This window comes from Lissotriton vulgaris, chromosome 10 (genome assembly GCF_964263255.1).
Source record: "Lissotriton vulgaris chromosome 10, aLisVul1.2, whole genome shotgun sequence".
NCBI classification, from domain to species: domain Eukaryota; kingdom Metazoa; phylum Chordata; class Amphibia; order Caudata; family Salamandridae; genus Lissotriton; species Lissotriton vulgaris.
Window position 1 is genome coordinate 807156611 of NC_141698.1, and position 25388 is coordinate 807181998.

General features: G+C 44.9%; 1 protein-coding gene across 1 annotated transcript in view; it reads left to right on the top strand.

Annotated features, from left to right (window-relative positions):
• Window positions 1–20455, top strand: part of MYRIP (myosin VIIA and Rab interacting protein) — a 1654117-nt gene extending 1633662 nt beyond the window's left edge. The window contains exon 17 of the mRNA XM_086941723.1: window positions 20286–20455. Within this exon, the coding sequence (XP_086797849.1) occupies window positions 20286–20318 (33 nt within the window). The 3' untranslated portion in view covers window positions 20319–20455. The remainder of the gene's footprint in view (window positions 1–20285) is intronic.
• Window positions 20456–25388: the final 4933 nt, after the last annotated feature.

The following is a 25388-nucleotide window of genomic DNA, read 5'->3' on the forward strand; positions in this document are numbered from 1 at the left end:
ATAAAATTAAAAACGTGCAAGGACATGGTCCGTCAAGGTGAGGGGAAGAGGCAAGTTTATTGTAGGAGATGGCTTATTCAAGAATATCAGATTGAGCGTATGCCCCGCTTTGTGAGTCGCAAGAATACTGATTTAAATTCAAAGCTAGGAAAGCAACAATCAATGAGCGGGATTCAGAATACCTAGAAATGAAAGAGTTATCAGAATAGGAAAGGAGTAATTGGAAGAGAGGAAAAAAGTAGATGACTATGACAATACCTGCTCCCAAATAGTCACACTTCAGTTGATATTACCCCAATGAAGCATGGCTTTCCATAAGATCAGGCCAAAAAAGAAAAAATATCAATTGCCCCAGGCAATAGTCAGTAGCCTTATCTATAACAATTATGGGCTACATTTGCAGTGGAAGCTAGTGATTCCCATGACTCACTATCAGTCTTGGTAAAAAGTATAAGGCTGCTCAATTGTAGAAATCCTGATGCAACAAGTTGGTCTTCCCTATAGAAGTTGATATGATTTAGCAAGTGAAAGCTCGTGGGGCATAATTTACAATTTCTCACCTGATGGATCTTTCAAAGTTGACTGAAACACAAAGAAAGTTAGCAATAATAAACAATTCAACTTTCATGAAACCCATTTGGCCCCACAACAAGGACCAGGAATCAGTAATTGAAGTGAAGTAGTTGTATTTCCAATTAATAATCAAACCAGTAGATATGCATATCAAGAAAATATTAAAAAGATACAGGGTCTAAGCTGGCAAGCTGAATTATCACACCAGGTTCAGGCTCAACAGAATTGAATATGAAATAATCACAGCCACAGCAAATACAAACATTGAAAAATAGGAATAGGTGTTTCTTAAAGAAACTCTGATTTTCCCTCCCAAACAGGAATACCTTCCAATGTCATCTAATCAGGGCTCCAAATTTAGAATAAGGATGGTTCACAGAATAGGGACTCAAGGAAATTTGGAAATGTGTGAAGATGTCAGCATAGTAAAGATTCCAGAATTGGAATAAGTGTTTAGCATGAAGCTTCACACTTGCAAGAATAAGGAAAGCAGAAAAGTCTTTCCCCCTCAAAGTCTTAAGGAATCTTCCTAAACTTCTAACAGTGGGAGCACTCATTAAAACCAGTAAAACTTCAACAATAATCTCTTCCCACACCGCTAGGAACCAACCAATTACTGTGCTGGGCCATTGCAACCTTACCAGACTTTCTCATCCTACAGAACTTGGACAGTTACTGCAACCTTGAACATTATCCATTACTGATAAGCGATGAATAAGGGGCTTCATCTGCTCATTAAGTATTCACGTTTTTGCCAAGATGTCTTTTCTCAAGCCTTACTATCAAGCAACTAGGACATACAGCAATACTCTATTTGTCTAGCTAATGAAACCTTGAAAACATGCCTGCAAAGGAAAAGAACAAACTGGCAGATCCAAATACATTTCAAAATGAAGGCCTTTAGTTTGGCTAACTTTAACTAAGCATTAAAATGTGCACTTCAAATACATGGTTATACCAGTGCACATGTAACTTAAAAGCAAATGCAATGTGAGGAAAAGCATACGATTACACTTTCAAATATCACTCTGAATATATGTAAATATAACTTAAAGTATAAAACGTTAATACAAAATGCATCTTCTTGCTAAGCTGAACATTAGTGCAGTTGTTTATAAACATCCTGCCAATGGGCTGCTGCACGGACGCTGTTTGCTGCCTTACCTTCGGGACTTGCACCCACGCCTCGCGGCCCCTGCTCCGCGGGAGCCGCTCGAGTGCTTGTGACCCCTCCTGCCTTCCTGCCTGCGGGGAGCTTCGGGAGCAGTAGACCAGGGAGTGAAGCCGTTCCATCTGGGCTGCGGGACTGCGAGGTCCAGCGGGCAGTGCGTTAACCTGCCACAGCTGGTCCTCTTCCCGCCGACTCCTCCCTGTCCCTTGCAACTAGGGGTGTGGTTACACCAACAGGAACTATAAAGTTGGATATTGATCTCCGGCCCGCGGGACGCGCGCAGACGCGCACGGGCGAAGACCGGGCTAAGAGCGGGCCGTTTGAGGCCGGTAGAGACCGGACCGGGCCACCCCTCTGACGCCGTGCTCCCCAAGGCCCCTGTGTGTTCTATTGCAATATGGCAACCAGGGTCTCCAGGAGTAAAGCTGCACAACAGTGTTCCAGTACACTGGAAACATTTTTCCCCAAGGCCAGTGCTCTGGCCAATAAAGGCCATCCAGTGCTGGACACTCATCTTGAGATGGGCTCAGAAAACTTGTCCCTGGACTCCACGGACTCTTCAATTGATGCCAGTACCCCATTACTTTTGGACGCCACCCACCTGTCACTCATGGACAGTATTGATCAGACTATTGAGTCAGTCCTACAGCAACTAAGGACCCCGTCAAACCTCCAGAGGGATAGAGATTCACCACGCCCCTCTGGGGTTGTAGATCCCTCCTCTAATGCGGATTGCACGGGAACTGAGTCGCAGGATGTGGGCCAGGTTGTTGTTCCAACAGACCCTGTAAGTAGCAGGGTGAAACAACCACCGAAAAGGAAAAGGTCGAGGACATGAAAAAAGGCTAAGAGGGCCAAAGTCGACACAACCAAGCAAAATCGGGATGTTAGCACAGACATTTCGGCCTCGCCTGAGGTCATCTCTCCAGGGTATAGGTCGGACCACTCAGGCCCTTCAACAGCTACGGTCTTACCAGTGTGTTCAGGCCCATTCATATTTGGTGGGGCATCTTCTAATAATGCAGACATGCTCATTAGTTCACTTACGGACATTCTTAAGAACTTGCTGAACCCTCTGTCTGTAAAACTGGATGCCATAGAGGCTAGACTGATGGCCCTAGAATACACTCATAATAGGAACAGTTCTGGTCCGGGCCCAAATGCTCAAAGAGCCCCCGGGAGTCCACTGGGAATAGATTTCCGACCCCTGCAACGACTTCCCAGGTGTCAAACGTGGTACCAGCCTAGTCAGGGGTCCTGCATAGTAACAACAGTGCTTCGGCCCCACAATCACACCCACCGCCATCCCAAACGTCAAGGCCCCCCGTTCCTGCTCCTAGAAGATCTAAGCAACCTGCATCCTCTCAACCAACGAGAGATGAGAACTCTGCCAATGGTCGCACCGGCCTCACTACTAGCCCTAATGCTAGGCGCAGGGTGGTCAATTTGCCCACTGAGGCAGTACCTTACACGGCGATCATGATGGGAGTGCCTGAGCTCACCGGTGATGCAAGGGAGCCGCAGGACTCGTTACGCAACAAGGTAATAAGCTGGCTTAATATCAACAGGCCCCTCCCTTCGAACTTAAAAGGCGAGGTTTTGATGGTCAGGAGGATTCCATGGATTGGTTTTACTCCAAAGAACAGGGCGGGGGATTGCATCATTGTTAGCTTTAAAAACCCACAGGTCGCCCCCTATATTTGTAACTGGCTTGTAAGGCCTGATAAGTCCGCCATTGAACTAGTGTCTCTCTCACACTTCTACCCAAATGTTTGTAATACTGAGGTGGGGAGGGATCAGGGGTGGACTAGAGTGGGCTTCGCTGTAGATGGGTCACGTTACAGGCCCAAGCAATATGCACTTCCCGTCCCTGGTAACTTTATCCACCACAATAGATTTTCCTGCCTTGATCAGGTGGACTAACCACAAAAGGGGGACATTAAACAGAGTCCAGAAAGTTCTGTGTGCGGGGTCCTATGCAGGGGGGAAGTGAGTGTTGTTCCTGTAACTGATAGTAGGTTACAGGACACTGCTAAAGAACGAAGGGTTACCCTGGAAGGCATCCCGGGTCAAGAAGGGTCACTTCGTAATATCCTGACTAGTCACAGCTCACAATTAGCGGAGCTGGATGCATCACCTATCACTCCGGCTACTGTTAATGGCCCGCAAGACCCTGACCCTCCCGCAGCCACCACACCATCTCCCCCTGGAGGGCCAGGATCTCAACCACAAGGTCCAGGGTTGAGAATTCTCTCCTGGAATGTGGCAGGGATCACAAACAAGGAAGGCACACCGGATTGGGATCTCCTGTTAAGTGGTAGTGATATTCTCCTTTTTCAGGAGACATGGGCGAGGAAACCACAGACCAGAAGGGGGTTCGAAATTTTTGAAATCCCAGCAAAATGGAGCGGGAGGGGGAGGCCGTCGGGAGGCCTGGCGATTTGGATAGCGAGTCACATTGGGTGTCAGGCGGAAAAGATGGACACATTTTCGCAGGACATCCAGTGCGTGTTGCTCAATTGGCCTGGTATAACATCATGGGCCATTGTCAATGTTTACTCGCGACCAGTTGCCGCGCCAAACGAATCCCCCACCCTAAACGAACTGTCCTCCTTCCTAGGCCAACTGTCAGGTGACCACAAGATAGTGTTGGGAGGGGACTTTAATTGTCACTTCGAACCCCTAGAAGGACTAAAGTAGGGTGCCCTCACTGCTGAGGATGACTACTGGGGGGTTCCACCCTCATCTTCGCCTCACCCCAAAGCCTGGTCCCCGCTGGCAGTACAACTTATGTCCCTTACCTTGAACTTTGCACTGAGGGCATGTAATGGCCGTACTCCTTCCGATACCCCCTCATTGTGCACTTTCAACAGAAAGGGCCATGAGTCAAGGCTAGATTATATATTATTAGATATCACACTGTGGCCAAAAGTCCTTGACTTTAGGGTACTACCAAGGTCGGATAGCGACCATAATGCTCTCCGTCTGGAGATCCAGCAACCCCTGCCCCTAGTGGGCTCGCCCATTAATGACTGCGGAGAGGATCAGGGGGATATGCTCCTCTCCACAAACAGGCGTCGTGTTAAATGGGGGAAGTTGCTTAGCACAGAAGATGCCATAAATAAGCTATACGACCTGGCACTCCCCAGGTTCAAGGAGGTGGATGCTCTCATAAATGATCCAAGATCCCCGGATTATAATGAGAGATTAGCCAGCATTCACCAGGGACTAGTAAGGGACCTTGCAGAGGTGTTCCATCCGGTGGTACAAATCCGAAGAAAAAAGACTTGTGCCCCCACTTGGTACACCTCCTCCTGTAGGGCAATTAAATCCGAACTAATTGCTACCATCAAGGAGGGCTCCAACAAGGGTAAGGTTCGAGACCTTAGGAGGGAGTACAAAGCAGCAATCGCCAATGCAAGGGCAGAGTGGGATTGGAATCACTGGCATGATCTGTCTGAAGCCCTAAAAGCTAAAGATTCTAGGAAATTCTGGGCCCTGGTAAACAATGGGACGGGGGAACTGAAACCAGCAGTCGAACCTAACATTGCCCCCTCTGTCTGGGAGGCCCATTTCGGGGCACTCTACCAAGATACTACTACATGGCCCGACGGAGTGGTGGCAGAGCCCACAGGCACCTCGGATACGGCCCTGTAATTTTCCCTAGGTGAGGTGGTGTCTGCTCTGGAGCGTTTAGCGCTGGGAAAGGCGCCGGGGCTGGACAAGTTACCGGGGGATCTCTTTAGGCAACACCCTGACATCTGGGGTCCGTACCTCCTTATTCTATTTAACGCCATCTTAGGAGGTATGGCGGTCCCCGGCTCTTGGCTGGGGGCAGAGATTGTGCCGATTTATAAGAAGGGGTCTCCTCTGCTCCCGGCCAACTACAGGCCGATTAGCCTGATAGATGTACCCCAAAAGCTCTTTGCGTGCCTCATTCTCAACCATCTGCTAGACTGGGTGGAGGATAACGATATTATGAGTCCCCTGCAGGCTTGCTTTAGGAAAAACACGTCGACCATGGACCAGATTTTCCGCCTCGTCCTCCTTTACTGGAAGACGGTGAGGTTAGAGGGGGGGAAGGCTGTACATGGTCTTCGTGGATCTGAGGTCAGCCTTTGACCTAGTCCCGCGCAGGAAACTGTGGGAGGTTTTGGAAAAGTTAGGAGTACCCCCTCAGCTACTCAGCATTATAACCAGGCTGCATGAGAACAACTATGCGCAGGTGAGGTGTGGGAGGGATGGTAAGCTCTCGTCCAGGTTTCCTGTCCGTCGAGGGGTCAGGCAGGGCTGTGTCCTGGCACCGACCCTGTTCTGTCATTTCATCAATAGCGTTATACTACATCTAGATAACGTTAAGGACAATGACGCCCCAATTTTGGCAGGCAGGAGGGTCCCGGCAATCATGTTTGCTGACGACACCCTCCTGCTTTCCAAATCCCCCATGGGGATTCAGAGGATCCTGAACGGATTTGGCCTCTTCTGTCGACAACACGGGTTGGAGGTGAACACAGAGAAGACTAAGTTCATGATTTTTAATCCTCCTAACAAAGCCAGACCCAACCCCACTCTAGGTACTGTTACCCTTGGGAGGGTTTCTACCTTCATATATCTGGGGGTAACACTTCAGGAAAACCTATCATGGGACGTCAGATAGCCAGATCAAGGGTTAAACTGTCCCAGCTGTCGGGTGCAATTTTGAAGGTGGCAAATACTTCCACCTTTAATTTTATTTATTTATTTATTCATAAAATTTCTAGAGCGCACAAATACCTTTCGGTGTCTCGGCGCTAAAGTTCGTTAAGATTACAGAGGGCTCCTACAAAAGCTCACTGGTTAAAAAGCCAAGTTTTTATGTACTTACGAAATATAAGTAAGGAAGAGCTAGATCTGATATTAAGGGGGAGCTGATTCCACAATTTAGAGGCAGCAACAGTGAAGCGTTTGTCACCCCATGTTGCTTTCCTCGTGTGTGGAATATCAAGTAGCTGAGATGCCGCAGAGCGTAAGGAGCGATTGGGTTTGTGGAAAGTGATGGATTTTTTTAGGAAGTCCGGTCCGGTATTGTGCAATGTTTTATAAACAATGCACAAAGCCTTAAACTTTGTGCGGCTTCTGACAGGCAGCCAATGAAGTTGGCGAATAATGGGTGAGATGGACGAAAATTTGGGTGTACCTGTTAGGATTCTTGCCGCAGCATTTTGCACTAGTTGTAATTTGTTCATGACTTGTTCCTGTGCATTTAGCCATAGTCCATTGCAATAATCAATTTTTGAAAGGACTAGCGTAGACATTAGAGTTTTACCTGAGTTTGGCGGGAGAAACGGGAGAAGCTTCTTTACCATTCTCAAGGTATAAAAGGACGCTGAAACCACTGCGTTGGCATGGCTAAGGAAAGTAAGTCTATTATCAAATAGAACTCCGAGGTTCCTAACTTTAGGCACCGGAAGAGGTGGATCTCCCAGCTCTGCTGGCCACCAGGCTGGTGACCAAGACGGGGTCAAATTGCCAAAAAGCATGACTTCCGTCTTGTCGGAATTTAGCTTTAAGCAGTTCTGGTCCATCCAGGTGCAAATCGCTCTCATACCTTCCTGGAAATTCACGGCCACTGCAGCTCCGTTCCTGTGAATAGCCAGGACTAATTGAGTGTCATCGGCGTATGATGTTATTCCTATGCCGAATGACTTGATCACCCTCGCTAAGTCCGATACATAGATATTAAAAAGCGTCGGACTTAGCGAGGAGCCCTGAGGAACTCCACAAGGCAGAGTGAAATCAGGCGAATAGTAGCTACCCAATTTCACAGACTGTTCGCTATCTGAAAAAATAGATGCCAGAAGAGTCTTAGCTTTGCCTTGGATGCCCATGGCATCGACACGGTCGATCAAGATGTTATGATCGACCGTGTCGAAGGCAGCCGAAAGATCTAAAAGTATCAAAATTGCTGTGCCGCCTTGATCTAGAATTATTCTAACTTCTTCAGTTGCCTTTATCAGGGCGGTTTCGGTGCCGTGCCCCTTTCTAAACCCAAATTGGGTCTCATCTAGTAGGTTGTTGTTATCAACAAAGCTTGAAAGTTGTAAATTCATTGCTTTCTCTTAAGCCCGGCCCTTGAAACATACAGGACTCAAGCTAAGGCAGCGGCCATGTACGGCAGCGAGCTATGGGGGTACAAAGCAGGCAAAGACTTGGCAGGAGTGGAGAATAGCTTTTTAAGGCGCCTACTAGGTCTCCCGCAAGGCACGCCACTTTTGCCACTGAGATTAGACATGGGTCTTCCCCCTATTGCTGAAGAGCTTGTGTCAAAACCAGTGAAGTTTTGGCACCGGCTATGGTCCACTAACGAACTACATCACTATAGACAGGACCTTATCAATGTCATGAGCCTGAACCGCAACAGCAAAATCCCCTGGCTCGCTTTCGTAAAGAATGAACTGCTCAGTATGAACTTGTCGGAGCTATGGGACGATCCTGTTCGAGGTTGCCAAAGTATTACACGCAAAGCCCTTACCCAAATTTATAGGTTTATTTTCTTTTCTTCTAGGGTTCTCAGTATCTTCTCGTGTGTCAATGAGTGTTGATTCTGTGCCCCTATTTAGTCAAAAACATTATGTTTTCTTGTAGGAAGGAAAATTAATCTGTATATTGCTGCAGTTGACTTAACATATAAAATGGCCTACAGTCCCAAACACCATTTCGTAACATTAAAACTAGAGTTCTGGTCTGACTACTAGAAAATGTTCCAGCTTTCTGGACAATTTCACCCTAAAAATGGAGGCCATCATCTTACATTGTGATCACGTTTTGCTCCCATGCTTATGATAAATGGTGGGGTACCAGAATACTGTTTTTGTCACAATAATGTCTGACATAAATATTGGGTCTTTAACATAGTCTACAAAAATATCACCCCATTGGAATTAATGATAGTAAATCTACACCCAATGGGATGATACTTCTCTCCAGCGATACTTGTGCCTGTGATATTCTGACACATAGCTGTGACGGTGAAGAGGCAGCGTGCATTCAACCATTAGCCTTCTGCTGTGAACCGATGCGTAATAGAGAATGGCAGCTGAGTCACTCTCATAAAGGCTGATATGCCAGAAGTATTTCAATGACAATTAAACGACATCCACAGGCATGAATCAAATCAGCTCCAATCTCATTAAATCACAATTCAGTTCAAGAGGGTCTGAATCTTCCAAATCGGGATCAAATTATGAAGATTAATTTGCACTTGTTTGCAATCTTTTCATCGGGCATTTTTAAAGCAATTCGCCTATTCCAAATTTGCAATGCTATAAAACATTCTGCTATGTTTGCAGCATGCATTAATCAGATAATTAATTTCATTCAAACTTTCTGAATTGCATTTTCTTGTGCTGTTATTGTAATGATGGAATTATTTTGTTACCAATGACCGTCTAAATATGATATGTGTGCGTCAACAGGCATTCATTAGAGCTCTGTTGAACTATTCCAGACGCAGGTTTTACACAGTGCATGGATGAAAGCAAGAATGGCGATAAGAGATGTGCCCTGATTTTCCTCTCTTGTCTAACCTGAGAAACTTGTAATATTTATCTACCTTATCTCAGCGCCTTGCATCTGGTATACAATGCTACGCACTTTGACCTTGGGCCGGGATCAGCTGGCTTCATCAGTGAAAGTGCTTCAAAGGGCAATAACATGGCTGCTGTGGTGAACGTTTGATACAAGCACTTTAATGTATCACTGATATTGGTGAAATCAGAGACATTTGATTAATTTGAATTCTTAATATTTTAAATTCACATATGTTTGTCAGCGCCTCATGTGAATGAGTGGCCGTTTGGTCATACTTATGATAGCCAAAGTCACTCGTACCCCTTCTCTTGTGAATATCCAATCTAAACTTGACTCGTGATTAATCCCAGACACAAACAGGGCTCTGTTATTTGCAAAGCCAGACTCGCTCAAATCTCGGTCTGCTCTGTGTTGTAACAAAGTCACGTGTGATTACGTTCTTATGGCCAGTGTCCTACAGCCACCATCTCCTGATAAAACAAAGCCTTGATCGGAGTTCTGCAGACTGATCCGAAGCGCTGCTCTCTACCAGGGCCTCTTGTGCCCAGAGCTCTGCGTTTGATTTTGAACATGAGCAATCAGAGCTCTACTACTCCCGTTGACCAGACTGTAAGCATACGCTTCTTCTAGTAATAGCCAGCCCACTTTAAGAACAAATACCTGCTATACCCCAGGCCAAGTCAGATTCCTGCAGAAGCGGCCTGCACGGATCGGGGGCGGGTGGGGATTGGGGCATGGGGGGTATGGGGAGGTGTTAAAAAAGGGGGGAAAAGTCCCCCCTTGCCGTGCCTCTCCTCCATCGTCCTTCCATCTTGTCCCCCGGGCAGTGTTCCAGGAACAAGAAGCACCCAGGCTGAGGCTCTCCTGAGCCAATCGGAACGCTGCAATGCAGCGTTGTGTTTGGTCTGAGCGCGGTGGTTTGGCGCTCAGCCACGGAATGGGAGCCTGGGCATGTTCTCCACCCAGGCTGTGATGCAGCCTGGGTGGAAAACATGCAAAGTGTGCATGACTGTTTGGCCGGTCCGAGACGGCCGGCCAGACACTCATTCGCACGTAGGAAGTGCAAACCGCACCTCCCCTGCTCTGTCAGCAGATCAGCCCCACCCTGACCACAAGGCTGCCGCAGGAGGGAATAAATAAAATGATAATAACCTCAAGTTATTATCATGTATTTTTTCTTTATTTTACCACTGCAAAGCAGTGGGGTGATGCTCCTCCGCCTTAACGGAGGAGCCGCCACTACTGGATCCCTGCCTTTTGCGCTAGAGAGATACAAACATATTTATTACAGGCGTTACTCCTGATAAGACAGAGGTCCACTCAGAGCTCTGTTTTAGGAAAACTCAGACTCTCCCTAAGCTCTTACTCTAAAACTACTCATATACATACAGATTTCTGCTACTCATATTAACTAGATTCCTTCCCATCTCTGCTCCTGGGGATATGCACACTCAGCCACAATAATGCTCCTGATAATATTTGAACACTTTCATCACAGTGCCCACACCCATCAGAGCTCTGCTGCTGACAATATCCAGACTGCCTCTCTACCTCATACAAATCGCACTTCCTCGGAGCTTCCTTCATTATAATTCCAGACGGACTCTGAACTCTACTGCTAACAATACACTGATTCGCCTCATTTCAGTGCCTTATTAAATTCACATACTCACTGAGCTCTGCTGCTGATAATATTTACAATCTCTCACAGGTCTGTTTATGTTAATAGCCAGGCTGATTCTGAAGCGTCGTTCTGAAATGACCCAGACTTGATTGCAGTCCTGCTTTGCATTAAACAGAGCCATACTCAGAGATCTGCTCCAAATAATGCCCACACTCACCAGTGGTTCAGCTTTTGATACCGCAGGTACAGACTGTTATTAATACCAGATTGTCTCAGAACTTTGCTCCTGCCATCAACTCCCTGAACTATTAACTCTGCTCTTCATAATACCTGACCAAATCTGATCCATAGTCCCTGATAGTATCAGGATTAATCAACGTTCCACTCCCCTGAATAACCAGGCTCCACAAAGTTCACTAACATTTCTTGACCATGCCAACCCAACTGATGGAGACCTACTCTGAACTCTGCTATTCACGATAAAGCCTCGCACAGAACATTGTTTGCGGATTACACCCCCTTACTTAGAGCTCTATCTAGGATAAATAGGTCTCTCAGCCTGAACACTGCTCATGGTGACACCACATTAACACAAAGCCAGTTCCTGGTAATTCCCATACCTTCCTAGAGCTCTTCTCCTGATGATATGCAACACAGTACAAGCTCTGATAATGCTCAGACACATTGAGAGATCTATTCTCATTAATACCCAGGCCACTTCAAGCCCTGCTCCTGATAATGTCTAGACTCATACTGGGAGGAGCTCCTGATAATATCACATCTCAGTCAGAGCTCCACTGGCTATAATGCCCAGATTCAATCAGCCGTGCTATTTAGCTATACCTCAGCATCTAATGACCATGCTTTCTAAGAGCACTGCATTGTATAATAATGGATGTCTCTCAGAGCTCTGCTCCTGGTAATATTCACATCCACTCGAATCTCTTCCCACATGCGTTAAGAGCTCTACTTTCAATAATACTCTCATTCACCAGTGTGATTAACCGAAATAAGTCCATTCTTTGTGATTTAAATGATATAGTATTTATTCAAGAAGTATTGATGAAGAGAGCCCCGCCAGGAGCAGTCTGTGCTCTGCTCAGCCCATTCAGCAAATGATCTTAACATCCCAACATTCTAACATTCAACATTCCACGCATCATCACACATCCTGGCTGAGCAGTACACTACATCTTCTCCCTTCTTTGCAATGATAAGGAAGAACTTAAAGATGTACAAAAAGTTACAAGCAAAATCATGAATACTTCTTGAATAAATACATCATTTAAATCACAAAGAATGGACTTATTTCTGTTCATTACAACCAAGTGATCTTTTTGTATCACCAAACTCATTCAACTACGCTCTAAATAATAATGAGATCATCGCAAATGTAAGCTCCTATTAGCTTTACTCCCTCAGAGCTCTGTCTGATAAAGATGAGTCCCACTTACAGATTTTCTCTTTATAATACTCATACTAACTGAGATCTGCTCTTGACGGGTAACATATTGAATTATAGGTGGCGAACACTGAACTACAGGGATGTTTTTTGTAGTAAACAAGGATGCACAGTCCACTGTGTATGTAGGATTAGGACATTTACCACATTTTTCACCTAGGGGTTCTGAGTGACATCATATAGACGAGAGCAAAGTTTCAGTTGTCTAAGAAGTCACTCTGAGTTCCCAAGTGGATAACATCCTTGTAATTCTGTTTTTACTCCTATATAATTTTATGTTATGTATGGCCCCCAAAATGATCTGCCCCTATTTTCGATACGCAGTGGTGAGGAAATATGGGGGAGCCATACATAAGAAGGGACACAAAAACGTACCTGCTCTCCTTGACCAACCCCCACCACCTTCCCTGCCTTCCTTTCCCCTCCCGCAGCTGTGGCTTCTACTTTTAAAGTAGACAAGCAACGCTGCACTGATAGGCTGTCTGAGAGGCCCATCAGCCTGGCCTGGAAGGCCTTTATGACTTCACAATAGTGAGTAAACAGTTTTGCTATCAACTCTTATTATGTAATAGCAGTGGGTTATGTGATTCAGAAACTGAAATAAAGGCTAGAGGCTCTCTATGAGAGCCATACATATACATCTAACTTGAGTGCTGTTTCTGATCATTTCCAGATTTGCTGAAAGTTTGGTACCTCATAGTAACCAGGCTACTCATGTTAATATTCAGTCAATTAATGGTCTTAATCAGAAAACAGACTAAGAGCCCTACCAATACCAAGAAACTGTCATATGTGTGCTCCCAGTGATAGCCAATGTTCTTTACTGAATAGGCAGACTGTTGGTGAATTGGCTCCAGGATGACTGGTCTCTGTGCTGTAAAGTTGCAGTGCATACCACAGCATTATACTTGGGCTCCAAGGAAATCTCAGAAAGCTGGGGAGGGGAGCACTGGTATCTTCACCTTCGCAACCTTGGTGCCTTCAGTATTTCCTTGGTGAATCCTGCCACTGCTCATGTGCAAGAATTATACTATTGAGGCTTCTTCTCTTGCAAGGATGCATATGCATAAGCCCAAAGAATGCAAGCATAGGGAGTATTCGGGTCTCTTATGTTATGTTATGTTAAAAAGTTTATACCGCGCACGTACACCGAGACGGTTTCTTGGCGCTCTTATAGTGGAAGAGCCAGAGGTTTCCTTTCCTTCACTTGCACTCCCATGCATACTAGTTAGTACTGGGTAAATCTAGAGGATTCCCAAGTTTCATTGGTGTTTAGATGACCCTGGAGTCATTGCTGGCATCCATTTGTCCTGCTGGAGCATTATGCTGAACAGCAACATCTGCATACAGTGCTTGCACTGTTCTCCCAGGACATCTCGGTCGTTCCGGTGAGAGACAATTCGTCTGTAAGATCTGACGGGATAGGGGAGTGTTTAGTAGAGGAATTGCTTCCACTCAGGCCTAAATAAGGCTTTAATAATAAATAGCATAACGAACAGAAAATATATCTGTTTATCTGTCCCCATAATAAATTACATCTCAGAACTCTAATAATTTTTATTTAATTTATTTATAAGGTGCATAGATGACAACAATCCAGTTTCAAAGTTCATATTATAAATTATTACAACGCAGTGCTGGTTCATAATTTGGAGGAGCAGTGGGGCGGAAGCACACTCACCTCCACTCATTAGTACACACTGTAGGAAACTGGGTCTGTATATACTATACCAAAGTACGGGATAGTGGGCACAGAGTCCAGGGAGTCTCCAGAGGTATAGCAGAGGACAAATTAGGTAGGTACTAACAGTTCTCTCTGTGGTAGTGTGGGCGAGCAGTTAGGCTTATCCAGAGGGTGTGTTAAGAATGTTCTGTATTCACTCAATCAAGACTGATGGCACACACTCTGAGACTGAATCCAGACCAATTAGGTCAGTATAAAAAAGGTATACGTATGTTATACTTTTAGAACCCAGCAGTACTCAACACAAGTAAGTCAAATATACTCTCAAATGCAAGACTTCATAAGGAAAATGCAGCTGTGATTGAATTTGCAAACGTTACAGGTTGGTGTTCATTCAAAAGCAATTTACTTTACACAATAATTACTTTTAGAATACTTTTAGATTACTTTGACTACTGGAGTGGTATGCCTAGATACCACAGCAAGGGATGTCACAACACAAGGTAATAAAGACTTTTCTTGGCTTAAGTTATCCTGACTTTTTCTTCCATCCAAAACAACAGTTCAACACTTAGAACATTTCAGGCCCAAAACTCATAACATGGGTTCCTATAAGAGAAAAATGGTTATCAGTTTCACAGGTTAGTAAACGTCTCATGGGTGGGAGATTTAGGGGTTAGGATCAAGGTTCCCCAAGGTCTAGGTAGACACTCAAGTTGCACCACCAGCGGCACTGGGGTGACCAGGTCAGATTTCAGGGGCCCAATTTTAGCCATTGGGGCTAAGGGGGTCTTCAGTTAGAGACTGCTTACGAACAAGCCACTCGGGTGTAGGAGCAAAGCTCCTGGGGTTAAGTTCAGCACTGTAGGGGCCAACGATCTCACAGGAGCTGCACCACCAGCCGCACCGGGGCGCCGGGTGCAGGGTGCCAAGAAGCCATCGGCGACCCTGTGATTTTCAACAGGGACCTTTGGTTCGGCAAAGTTGCTGCAGGCTCCAGCATGTAGACTTCCTGAAAGCGACCACCAGCTGTAGAGATATGTTTGGATCTTGGCGGATGCCCAGACACTGTTGGTTAGGCCACCCAAGGCAATTGGTCATCGGGTGCAGGGGTTTCTTTTGGCGTCTGGTTTCTTTACCAGCTCCAATCGCGGTCGGGGGGGACCCTTCAGGTTGAGGCTGCTGGCATCATCTTGAAGCTTGAGGGAGGTCAGGGATCACCAGATCAGGATCGCTGGAGAGACGTCCTTATGGTGTTGGGCCACTCAAGTGCAGGGCAGTTCCACCGGGCTCTGGAGGTTGCTGGCCATGCCGGTTTCTTCACTGTAGGCAGGTTAAAGCCGGGACAGGCTGGTATGTTTGGGGCAAAAGCAGTTGGTTTCACCTTCTTCCTGGGTCAGCATGGCTCTTCAGTCCTCCTTCCTCAAATCTGGGACGGCACGGTTTGGGGTTTTCCCCAAATACTAAATTTAGTGGTGTGTGCAGGTCAAGACCAATGAGTCCTTTCCTTGGTCCCACCCCCCTTATGCCACCCTCCAGTGGGGGAGGGCATGATCCTCTCCCTAATTGGCTGAGTTCCCTCATCTTCAATATGGAGGGGACTGACATGTGTGCTTTAACTAGTCTCCCCCACCTGAGGAATGGAGTTGGCCAAGGTGTGCACAGCTCTCTTCCAAGCTAGGTTTTCCTGTTGATTCTCCCGCTCAAAGTGGGGGCCATAACCAGTGGGAGCCAGTTGCTAGGGGGAGCAAAATGCAGGGACAGCTTCCAAAGGCTGCAGGCCTTTGAAGCTTCCCTTTCATGGACCCAACGTTCCTGGGGGGGAACATGACACCTCTGCACAGGCTGGGCTTTGTTTCTGGACCCAGGAAGCAGAGGCCCTCTACCGAGAGGTCCGGAAACCTGTCTGGTGGTTGCGAATCGCGGGCAGCCATTCAGAAACCACAACAGGGCTGTTCATTTTTCAGAGGACATCTTTAAGATGCCCTCTGAGTGCATTTTACATTAAATCCCACACTGGCATCAGTGGGGGTATAATGAGACGTTTGCTACCAGACTTCCCAGGTTTTAGTAAAGCCATTATGGAGCTGTGGAGCTCGTAATGACCAACTCCCAGAACATATACTCTTTATGGATTTACTACACTTACAATGTCTAAGAATGGACTTAGGCACTGTAGGGGTACAGGGCTCATGCCACTGTACCCTCACCTGAGGGCTAGTGTGCCTGGCTATAGGAGTGGCTTACCTAGCCTGCAGGCAGTTGGTTGTAGGTATGGCACACAGGGATGTGTGCCATGTGGACTCTTAACTTTTCTCTGAAACCAAAACATGCAGCCTGCAATGCCAGTGTGTGTGTGTTTAGGTACAAAGCCCTTCAAGATTGGCACAATAGGTGCTGCAACCCTTAGAGACCTTCCCTGGTCACAGTACCCTTGGTACCCATGGTACCATTTACAAGGGACCTACCTGTGGCCAAAGATGTGTCATTTGTGAATACAAGGGTACACTCTGGGGAAAGACCACAGTCCTGGGAGTCTGATTGGCAGGGGCCCAGGGCACATCAAGTGAGGTTGCATCAGATGTCAGGCAAAAAGTGGGGGGCTAACACAACACCACCTCCCACCCCCACTCGAAAGAGAATGAGACTAACCTTAACCAAGAGAGCCTTCATAGTCTAAGTGGAAAAATCAGGAAAGGCCATCTGCATTGGCATGGGCAGTCCTAGGTCTCTGTTCCACTGTGAAGTCCATTCCCTGTAGGGGTATGGACCATCTGAAAACATTGGGGTTTCTCCTTTCATCTGCATCAGCCATCTGAGAGATCTGTGGTCAGTTTGAACTAGGAAGTGAATACAAATAGGAATGGTCTCAGCTTATTAAGGGAATAAACCACCGCAAAGTCCTCCTTCTCAATGGCTCACCAAACGCTGTTCCCTGGGAAGTCACTTTCTGCTTATGAAAGCAACATGTTGGTCTTGTCCATCATCAATGGCTTGAGATAGGACCACTCCTGACCCTAGCTCAGAGGCATCAGTTTGCACTGTGAACGGCTTGGAGTAATCTGGAGGCTTGAGAATAGGTGCCGAGCACATTGCCTCTTTTCAGGTGTCAAAAGCCTTTTGGCAGCCAACTGCCCAGTTCACTTTCATGGGCATCTTGTTGGAGGTTAATTCTGTGAGGGAGTCACAATGGGCCCATATCCCTTCATAAACCTCCTATAGTACCCAGTCAAGCCAAGGAATGCCCTAACTTGGGTCTGGGTTGTTGAAGCTTCCCAATCCAGAATCATCTGGATTTTGGGCTGAAGGGGTTGGACTTTGCCTCCAACCTCAAGGTTGTCCAAGTACACAACAGTTCCCTGCCCTATCTGGCACTTGGATGCCTTGATTCCCCAGGTAATCCTACCAGGAAGTGCTAAACACAGCAATATCATCAAGATAAGCTATACTAAAGCCTTCCAACCCAGCAAGGACAAGATTCTCCAACCTTTGGAAGGTGGTAGGGGAATTCTTTAGACCAAAGGGCATCACTGTGAATTTGAAGTGCCCATCCGGGGCGGAGAATGCTGTCTTTTCTTTTGCTCCAGGGGCCATGCCAATCTGCAAGTACCCTGCAGTTAAGTCAAAGGTACTTGGCAGCCCCCAACATATCTCTCACTACATCAGCTCTTGGCATAGGGTGTGCATCTGTCTTGGTGACAGCATTGAGGCCTCTGCAGCCCAAACAAAACCTCATTTCTCTCTTTCCACCATGGGGATGTGATTTGGGGAGTAGGATAACTGGAATGGCCCAGGGACTCACAGAAGGCTCAATGACCCCCAACTCCAACATCTTGCTGACTTCAGCCTTGATACATTCATTGACTTTGTCAGACTGGCAAAAGATTTTTGTTTTGAAATGGAAGCTGTCTCCAGTGTCCATATCATGGGTACACCAGGGAGTCTGACCAGGTGTCAAGGAGAAGAGCTGTGCATTCTGTTGCAGAACCTGTCTGTAATCAGCTTGCTGTTGGGCAAAGAGGGTGTCTGAGTAGACAACTCCATCTACTGATCCATCTTGGGGCTGTATGAGAGGTCAGGGAGATGTTCACTCTGTTTCCGGATCCGCATCAGTAACCATCAACATGGTTATATCAGCCTGTTACAACGGAGTTTGAGGCGGTTCATATGTATCACCCTTTTGGGGACCTGCTAGTGCCCATGTCTACCAACTAAGTGACCTCACTCTATTTTTCTAGGATAGGCTAAGGGCCACTCCATTTGTCTTGGAGTGCCCTTGGTGCCACTGGCTCCAAATTCCATACTTGTTGCCCTGTTTGTAATTCTACCAGTGCTGCTCTTTGGTCATACCAGAGCTTCTGGAGCTCCTGGCTAGGCTCAAGGTGTTTAGATGTTTTCTGCATGTACTCTGCCATCCTGAAACGAAGGCATAGTGCCTTGTCCAGCACATCTTGCTTTGGTACATGATGGGGTCTCTCCCATCCTTCCCTCACAAGACAAAAGTTCATAGGGTGAAAACCATACTCCCTTCTGAGAAACTTCCCTGTCGGCAAAAAGCAGGCGGTTGGCAGGAGAGAGAAGCAGGAAGGAGCTGCAGAAGTTGGGGAGGGAAGGGGAAAATTGAACATTATGCTGCTGCCTCTCTTTGGCTAACCTTGTTATGGGGCAACCAGAAAGAAGGACCTTTCCTACGTGGAGTGGGGTCAGTGAGATTTACTCATCCCCCCCACTCTGTAATGATTTGGGAAATGGTTATGTGTGGCGTCATTGACAGTCAGCTTTGGGCAATTCCAGGCTTAAACCTAAAACGCTCGGGGCTAACTCTTAGTGACATTCCACCTCATCATGAAGGGGGGCAAGACACTCATAGGGGTTTGACGGACGGATGATTTCAGTGCCCTCAGGGCTGCGAGTTCTTCAGCCTGGCAAACCTTGGCTCAGACTGCCAGGCACCTGTACATTAGCAATTGTAAAGTGTCTAGCTATCTGACTTTGATATGGTGGTTGTCAGTCAGGCTGACCCTTGCTTCGTCTGACAGACATTCATTATCTACATATATAAAAGCGAAAGAATGTCTGTCTGTCTGTTTGTCCTTTATGCATTACTACACCATTCATCCGATCGCCATGAAAGTTTGGTAAGTTGTTGAGTACACTCCCGCAAAGGTTTCTGTCAATTTTTTTTCTAAATCGGCCCCCCAGGGTCCTCATAATCTTTCGAATACTGAAATAGACAGTGAATTTTCGAGCATCGTCGACAGTTATGACCCCCAAACAGAAATCGATTGGTCAATCTACATCAGAAGCACGAAAGAAAAAGGCATTACGAGCTTCAGAAACAGACGAGCAACGGGAAGCAAGATTAGAAGCTGTTCGAATACAAACTGCTCAAGCCCGTAATGCTGTTCGAAAACAAACTGCTCAAGCCTGTAATTCTCAAACGAACGAGCAAAGAGAAACATAGATTGGAAGCCGATCGAGTACGCACTGCTCAAGCCCGTTCTTCTCAAACGAACAAGCAACGAGAATCAAGATTGGAAACAGATCGATTACGCACTGCTCAAACCCGCTCGAATGAAACAGGAGAGCAACGAGAATCAAGATGGAAAACGATCAATTACGCACTGCTCAAGCCCGCTGGAATGAAACAGGAGAGCAACCAGAATCAAGATTGGAAGCCAATCGAGGACGCACTGCTCAAGTCACACTTCGAAATGTTTTCAAAAATAAAATGAATAAGTTTCAATAACAATGACACAATGTAAATTTAATGTTATAACGAGTTTCCTTGAATTTCCTTTCTTCTGAGATCGCAGCAACGTGCGACGGGTAAGCTAGTTCTTTATAAAAGTGGATGGGGCACCAGCAACAATGAACATTATCCTCCGAAATTGACTAAATTCCCACATGAGAGGGGCAGTTTAGGGCATGCTCATGCTCAAAGCTGTTTAACAGGCTGGTTATGTTGATGTTTGTTATAGATTCTTTACCTATCCAGTAATTGTCAAGTTTTAAAATACACAGTGATATATAAAGCAATTATTACATTACTCCGTTATCAGCACTTTAGCCTTTAAAGAAATGTGATCTAGCAACTGTTCATCAATCAAACCTTTAATAGATTGTTTCTTTCTGAAAAACTGTATTTCATTGAGTCAAATAACGGTCTAATATTTTTTAATCTTTCTTTCGGTTTTTGCAGGAACCAACAAGAAGAGCCTCTTTAATGTATTAAAATTCCGGATCAACACTGCCAATGATACACTGCCTAAGGCTGTACACAAGAGTGCCTTTATTGTTTATTAAACAGCCATTATATGTCCTACTGGAAAAGAAATTCTTGAGAACCCACAATGCCCCAGTAACCGGGCCTTGATCAGATACCTCACTGAGAAAGCTGTCCAAGTCTTAAGCATTGTGGTTTGCTGTTTGAAACTCTGCCTTAATTTCTCAAGAGACTCCAAAAAGGATGTTCAGTTTCAAAAGCACGGCTTCACGTTTTCAGATGCACTTTTTATTTTATTCGATTCTTATCCAGTATGTGGTCTTAAAATCCAGTATGTTTTTGTATGCTGATTCAGTTACAATCATGTTACTAATTTGTAAGTAAAAGAAACACCATTTTTCTATTTTTAAAGTGTTCGACCTCGGTCTTTCATCATGCATCATGTGTTCATTGATCAATAAGCAAGTATTGATCAATAAGCAAGTATTGATTTCATGAGAATGTTATGTTCTTGGCACTGTAAGTGGAATGTTCGGTTGAGAGGACCATATAAGTACTGATACGCTGGAGTTTGCTGCTGAGCATAAATAGATGTGTTTTTTAAAAGGCTAATTAAAACGTCTCTTCTTCACACATTATCTTATAATGTAAGGTGGTATAACACATTATCTCATACATTAGGTCAAACTATACTGTTTAGGCTGTGAGACCCATGCAATGCATAAATGACCATTCAAAACAACCAATAAAATCTACTCTTTGGAATATTTTGTTTCCATTCTACCTAATAGGGCCACGATTTGAAACTGAGAGCGAATAAAAAATAAATTAAGTATTATAATTCTGCAAAATAAAGACATTCATCAAGATTCAAGGCGGAAAACAGTTGTTTGACTACCTATTATCAGATTTTAATATTACCATACAGTGGTTATCGTCCTCCATCTCCGTACTAGTCCAGCAAGCCAGATGTAGGTTGCCAGGGTCTTGCGGGCACTGCCAACTGAAACAGAAGGCAGCCTTGTGATAACAGACCTTCATATATATATATATATATATATATATATATATATATAGAGAGAGAGAGAGAGAGAGAGAGAGAGAGAGAGAGAGAGAGAGAGAGAGAGAGAGAGAGAGAGAGAGAGAGAGAGAGAGAGAGAGAGAGAGAGAGAGAGAGAGAGAGAGAGAGAGAGAGATATTACTGCCGTGGGGCGTCATTATTTGAAGGGTCAAACATGACAGTGGCCACAGGACTTATTACCTGAAAGAGACAAGATTTGGGCCACCAGCCGTCAAAGATACTGATCTACATGACAACGGAGTTACTGCAAGGAAACTCTTTGTGTCCGGTTCACAGCTATTGTGCTGAGATGTACTCTAGTAGTAACTCCTGGTTTGCTTATGAATTTCAGAAGTAAGATACAAACATACTCCTGGGCCCTGATTCACAACGATTTTGACACGAGTTGGTGTGATTTACCCTGGTATTGCACCTAAAGTTAAGGAGTAAGCCAAGAGCCCTTTGCAACACTGGAAAATGTTTGTAAATTGGCCTCCAGAATTCGGGAGTAGTACAAAAGTAGTACACACCCGCTCCTAGTAAATATTTTGTGAATTGGGGCCTGCAAGTCTGCTTTACTCATGTAACTATATTTCTAAATATTCAGCACTCTATTGCTCCAGGACCATGGCACATTTTATTGAACTACAAAATAATTGAATATATTTAATTGATGTCCCTCTCCACCTGAAACATTCTCCTAATTTGTGCCTACAGAGAATATGTTTTACAAGGTTCTCTTGCTCTCTCTTACAGCCTGTTCATGTACTGTCTGGTTTCAGTACCTACTTTCCAATTCTCCAGGCATAGGTCATTACTTGCCATGAAATGCCACTGATGATGGTCTGCATATTCGTCTGATCGTAAGATTTGCTAGTATTATGTAATATTAAACATAAATGGAATGATTTCAATAGATTAAATATTTGCCTTTTGTTCTAGTGGTGTGTTCTAACATATAAATCAAGAGCAAAGTGTGTAATAAAATGTTCTCCCATAAGAAGCATGAAAAGAAACCAATGTTGTCTTGCAATGTAAAAATTATTTAGTCTTCTTCAACAGATGTGTAACGTGTAAGCATTGCAAAAAATCTCTACTATAGTCTTTACATTTTTACAAAAGGTTTACTTGTGCCAAAAACTTGCAAATTGTTAATTTACTGTTAAAATGTACGAAATTATGATTAGAGATATTTTCTCATCCACTGATTTAATTATTTAGTTTTAATATTTATATCAAGATTATTTTTTTTATAAATGGACACAAATGTCTAGAAAAAACAAAGCTATTGTAAAGATATGTCGCACGAATAGTGAAGGAAAGTTAAATGTGTTTTTATGTTTTCCAAAGTGAGAGAAAAAAAGTAATTGGTGAGCAAGAAAGTTTTATGATCCATTCATTAAAAATTCTAACATTCTACCTTTGTGCGTTTAGTTATGTGTTTTTCAACTTTTGATTGTGAGATCCAAAAACGTATAAAAGGACAAACATTGGAATAAATTGTGGGCAATCTTTACAGTTTCTGTATTCAGAGTACCAGCTGCGGCTTACACTCTCACCCTATTTCAAGTCCGGATTTATCTGCTTGAATCATAATCCCTCTTGTGCCACCCTGTTGGTAAATGTCATTTTCTGTGCATGTTCTGGTGTTAGGGCTCACGGAGCTCTTGGAGCCACTGCCCCCTCCCCTTTCACCCGAAAGGACTGCTGGTCATGTGCAGATCTTTGCAACGTGGGAGGGGGAAGAGAGGGGAGTGTTTAACAGTGGCATCCCACAGCATTGTGACAGCAAAAGACAAGAAGAGTAAGTGGCCACAATGAAGATAGTCATTTTTAGGTCTCGCCTAGCGGTGCCTCGGCCACAAGTCCCATTAAAAAAAAAAGTACGTTAGGGAGAATTGCTTCTAGGGTGGCAGGGCAACAAGAGTATCCACTTGTGAAATGCAATAGTTATGTCATTTATAATATTGCCAGCTCTTTTGCAGCACCCTCTGCCTCTGTACATGCACTGCCCTCTTTGCCGCTTATGCAGCTCAGCAGTGGTAGCCAGTTACATTGGACAGTAGTAGATTGTATATTTCCGTTGCTGTGAAAAAATGGGTGAAATAGTTCATTTTAAAGTTTCACTTGCACAAAAAACTTGCTAATAAGCCATAGGCTCAGAAAGTGACTGAAACATTCCTTTCCTTTCGTGATGTGTCCAAAAACCTGGCCCTACCCATGATATGACTTTTTTTCTTCTAATTTGCTGTAGGATCACCCAATGTGTCAGAAATTACCTCAAGTATTCTAGGGCCAGGTTTTTTTACTTGGGTGTCACTGTATGTCAAGAATTACTTCTAGAATGTCAGAGCCAGCATTTTGATGTGTAGCGCCAATGAGTTCTACTTTGATTTCAAGAAATACAACCAATATTTCAGGACCAGCATTTTGCCTTTGATGTCACCCCTTATACAATAAGCGCCATCATATGTCAAAAATGGTCTCCAGTGTGCAAGGTCTGCCTTTTTGCCATGGATGCGCCATAGGTAACATCCCCACCCAAATCTCATGGGTGACTTCACCATAAGCCAAGAACGTCCTCCAGCTTGTCATCGCAAGTATTACACAGTGACACTCCCATTTTCCAATCCGCGTTTGCTACGTCTTTCCCTGTTGCGGCTGCTCCTGCCATGAATGTTATTGAGCCTTGGTAAAAACGTTTTCTCTGTACACCATGCACATATCAAAACATGGCATTGGCAAGGCTTGTTTTTATGCATGATGTGAATAAAATGAAGCACTTCATAAAAAAGGTGAACAAGGTTACTATTTGGTTGGACTTGCAGCTCCAGCAACAACAATATTGTAAATTAACACAAACACTTTTTAAAATGTTAAAACGTAGCATACAAGTGATCTTATATCACATATCACACCTGACTCCTTCAGACTGTCTTGGCTTGTTAGCCTGCAACATGAAGAATTTTGGGATTTTACATTCCTACTTAGAATGTTTAATACATTTACGAATGTATCAGTGTGCGTGACAAACCAGAACTGGCTTAGGCGTCTCACTCAACAATAAGCAACTTGACAACTTAGTAAAAGATTTTAAGTCAAGTAATATATGGTTTTGAGATGGCATTTTATATGCAGATGTTAGTGCTAATAGGCAAAGAACCCGCTTCTCTAAGACAATGGCTTGCTCAAAATTACCACCACAATTACAGTGCCCTGTTGCATCACCCTCCAGTGGTCACGCTTTGTAGCAGAAGCAACTGATCATGTCTGAAATCATGAAAGGAAAGCCTGGCTGCTGGCACGTCTTTTCTAAAGCAGAGAACCAGTTATTTAGTGCACATACAGGAGCTGCTTTGTGAAATATTGCTGGAGTGTGAGCGCTAGTGCCGTACTGAAGTTGGCATGTGAATGGTATAGTGGATATCAAGTAAAAATATAATATTCCTAATGAAAAATAAGTTATTTCTTCAGTGATTTTAGTAATAGTTTTTAAAGCTGAACTTGTTCCCACCAGCAGTCGGCTGGTGACACTGCCATGTGCAAACTAAGAGATGTGAGATTGTCATGTGGACTGTGTATAGGGTAAATATTTTCACTATTTGTGTAGCAACCTTTATTATCTAGTTTACAATGCATATTTGTTTTAGGTCGAGCTTTCATCGACCTGGTATATCTCTTCTATGAGATTTGGCAAACCCACCAATTGCCATTGTCAAAACAATGTGATGTCACTTACTTCCCTCCCTCCTTGCTCTCCTCTCCCTCCAGGCCTCTCGTCCCTTCTCTTTCTCTCCAGCCCTCCCTCCCTCGTTGCTCCCCTCTTCCTCCAGGCGTCTCGTCCTCCTGTGCTACTCTATTCTCCCTCCAGGCCTCTTGTCCCTCCTCTGCTGCTCTCCTCCTCTCCCTCCAGGCCTCTCGTCTCTCCTCTGCTGCTCTCCTCCTCTCCCTCCAGGCCTCTTGTCCCTCCTCTGCTGCTCTCCTCCTCTCCCTCCAGGCCTCTCGTCCCTTCTCCGTTA